Raw genomic sequence first — 2,479 nt, 5'->3', positions numbered from 1 at the left:
GGTCATAAAAAATTAGAAGATTTTATTGAGTTTTTACAAACTTATTTTCTTCGACTGTGATATTTTTAAAATTGTAGTCCATGAAAATAACTATTGACATATACAATAGTCTATATGACTTTTTTTTTCAATTTCTCCCGGTCTCTCCCTCTCTCTTCATATCTTCTCTCTCAAAATATTATAATTTCAAATCATTTCATATGTTGTTAATACTACTTCTTGTAGTCTTTTAGGTTTTATTTATGTACAAAGAACAATTTATTTTTATTGTAATCTATCAAACTTTCCAATCAAATTGGTAATATCATCAAAATTTCTAAAAAATAAAAGTAAAATTTAATTAATTTTTATTTTTAAAATTTAAATTTTTTTCAAAAATAATAATAAAATTTAAATATATTTATAAAAAAATATATAAATTCCATGCAAAAATATAATATCATCAAAAATAATCATTCCTTAAAATTCCATGCACAGATAGTAATTTCGAGTCATGTGCAAGTTTACTTCTCATGCAAATCTTTAATCTCTCTCTTCATCTATAAATACCCATTTCTTGATTCTTTCTTCTTATTCTCTCAACATCACTCGCTAGTCTACGAAACCAACATCTTGTTTGGTGCTCGAGAAAATTATGAAGGTAAGTACACCTGGCTAGAAAAACTAAAAGTTAGTTAATTATAGTTAAACACTTGTAATAATCATACTTAGCATTAATTATTTACTGACAATGTTGCGGCAAAAGATAGTGATCAAGGTGACAACTTGTTGCGATAAAGGCCGAAGCAAGGCCTTGAAGACAGCTGCCATTGCAGATGGTGAGAGATTTCTTTTGCAATTAATTAATGATCATATGTTGTAATTATAATTAAGTTAATTAATCTTTAATTGTTTTGTTAATGGCGATATAATTAGGTGTGAATTCTGTGGCATTGGAGGGAGATGACAAAGATAAGTTGGTGGTGATCGGAGAAAGAGTAGACGCAGCGTGCTTGACCAGAGCACTTCGGAAGAAGATAAACTATGCAGCCATAGAAAGTGTAGAAGAAGTGAAGCCTGAGGAGAAGAAACCTGAGGAGAAGAAGCAGGAAGGTGACAATAAAAAGAAAGATGAAGATAATACGCCAACTCCACATTGCTGTCAACAACCTCCTCGTTGCGAATTAGTCAGTGTGGTTTATGATACTAATCCAGGAACTTGCACCATCATGTGAAAGTTTTTTTCTTTTTTTTTTTTTTTTTTTTTTTAAGAATCCGCTGACTGGACTGGAGTTCCTACCTGCCCTCTATATTACTTGTGGTCTAGGTTTTCTGGTAGAAGACAAATTTTATTTTATTAATAATTTTACATGCATTTATGAATTTTAGTGAAAAAATTATTCTCTCTCATAGGAATGGGCTTCTCATTGAATATACACTCATCATGTGCATGTATTCTTTTATATATATCTGTAGAAATTAATAAGTGATTATCTATTTTTCAAAATATTATTAAATAATTTCTTTTTACATTTAAATTCATCGATTAGTTTAGTACAACAAATTTAATGTAAACTAAATTTTTATGCAATAAGTAACAATAAGACATGAAATCAAATTTCACATATAAATTTAATTAAATTACACAAAGAACGCTTAAAATTTATTGACTGAAATATTTAAATTTTCTTTTACGAATTAATTTAAAGGCTAAGGATATATTATTAATTTTAAAAAAAATTGAGTCCCTACACCTCAATCTCCAATTTAAAACATAAGCAGATCATATATAATTTTTTTGAAAAAAATATAAAAAATAGCCACATCATATATAATACAAAAGTTACAAGATATTTTTCTCATGTACGAATAATTCTAGGCGTACTAAAAACATTTAAAAAAATATTTTATGAGTTATTAGAATAAAATATACCACTTGATGATGACAACTATATTACATTGATAGTTGGCAAGTGATTTGTTGTAATCTATCAAACTTTCCAATCAAATTGGTAATATCATCAAAATTTCTAAAAAATAAAAGTAAAATTTAATTAATTTTTATTTTTAAAATTTAAATTTTTTTCAAAAATAATAATAAAATTTAAATATATTTATAAAAAAATAGTTTATTCAATGAAATGGATTTTTTTTCCACATAAGAGGAAAAACATGATAAAGGACGTTCAAAATCCATTTAAGGGATCTTTGGTTTAATGTGCCCAAGTCACAATCTAATTTCCAGTGTAATAATAGGGTGTGGTTAATAAATGAAAAAATTACAATTCAGTTTCTATAATATAGAAAGACTCATTAATTAATTTTTTAATTTTAAAAAATATATTAAAATATTCATAAAATTTTAATAAATCTATTAATTAATTTTTCTATTAATTTTATCTGTTAAATATTTTATTAATGTATATAATAGTGATGTTTTATTAATTTTATCTGTCTTGATAAATTTATTTTCTCAAATTGTGATGTTTTCAAAATTATG

The 2,479-nt window shown here is 25.2% G+C and overlaps 1 protein-coding gene across 2 annotated transcripts; it reads left to right on the top strand.

Moving 5' to 3' along the window:
* Positions 1-523: 523 nt before the first annotated feature.
* LOC110608133 (heavy metal-associated isoprenylated plant protein 47) lies at positions 524-1,389 on the top strand. 2 transcript variants are annotated; one of them, XM_021747343.2, is made up of 3 exons: positions 524-640; positions 746-818; positions 916-1,389. In XM_021747343.2, the coding sequence occupies exons 1-3, from the start codon at positions 635-637 to the stop codon at positions 1,212-1,214; spliced, it is 378 nt and encodes a 125-aa protein (XP_021603035.2). In that variant the 5' UTR covers positions 524-634; the 3' UTR covers positions 1,215-1,389. The 2 variants fall into 2 exon arrangements, with proteins under 2 accessions (XP_021603035.2, XP_021603034.2); XM_021747342.2 differs by lacking the exon at positions 524-640 and having other exon boundaries at positions 647-818.
* Positions 1,390-2,479: the final 1,090 nt, after the last annotated feature.

This window comes from Manihot esculenta, chromosome 11 (genome assembly GCF_001659605.2).
Source record: "Manihot esculenta cultivar AM560-2 chromosome 11, M.esculenta_v8, whole genome shotgun sequence".
NCBI classification, from domain to species: Eukaryota; Viridiplantae; Streptophyta; class Magnoliopsida; order Malpighiales; family Euphorbiaceae; genus Manihot; species Manihot esculenta.
The sequence above is the reverse complement of the archived record's forward strand: the minus strand, read 5'-3'. Positions and strand labels throughout refer to the sequence as shown.

Coding starts and splice junctions, on each gene's coding strand:
- LOC110608133 (XM_021747342.2), top strand. CDS start 731: ATGTTGCGGCAAAAGATAGTGATCAAGGTGACAACTTGTTGCGATAAA. Junction 819..915: donor GACAGCTGCCATTGCAGATG/GTGAGAGATTTC, acceptor CGATATAATTAG/GTGTGAATTCTGTGGCATTG.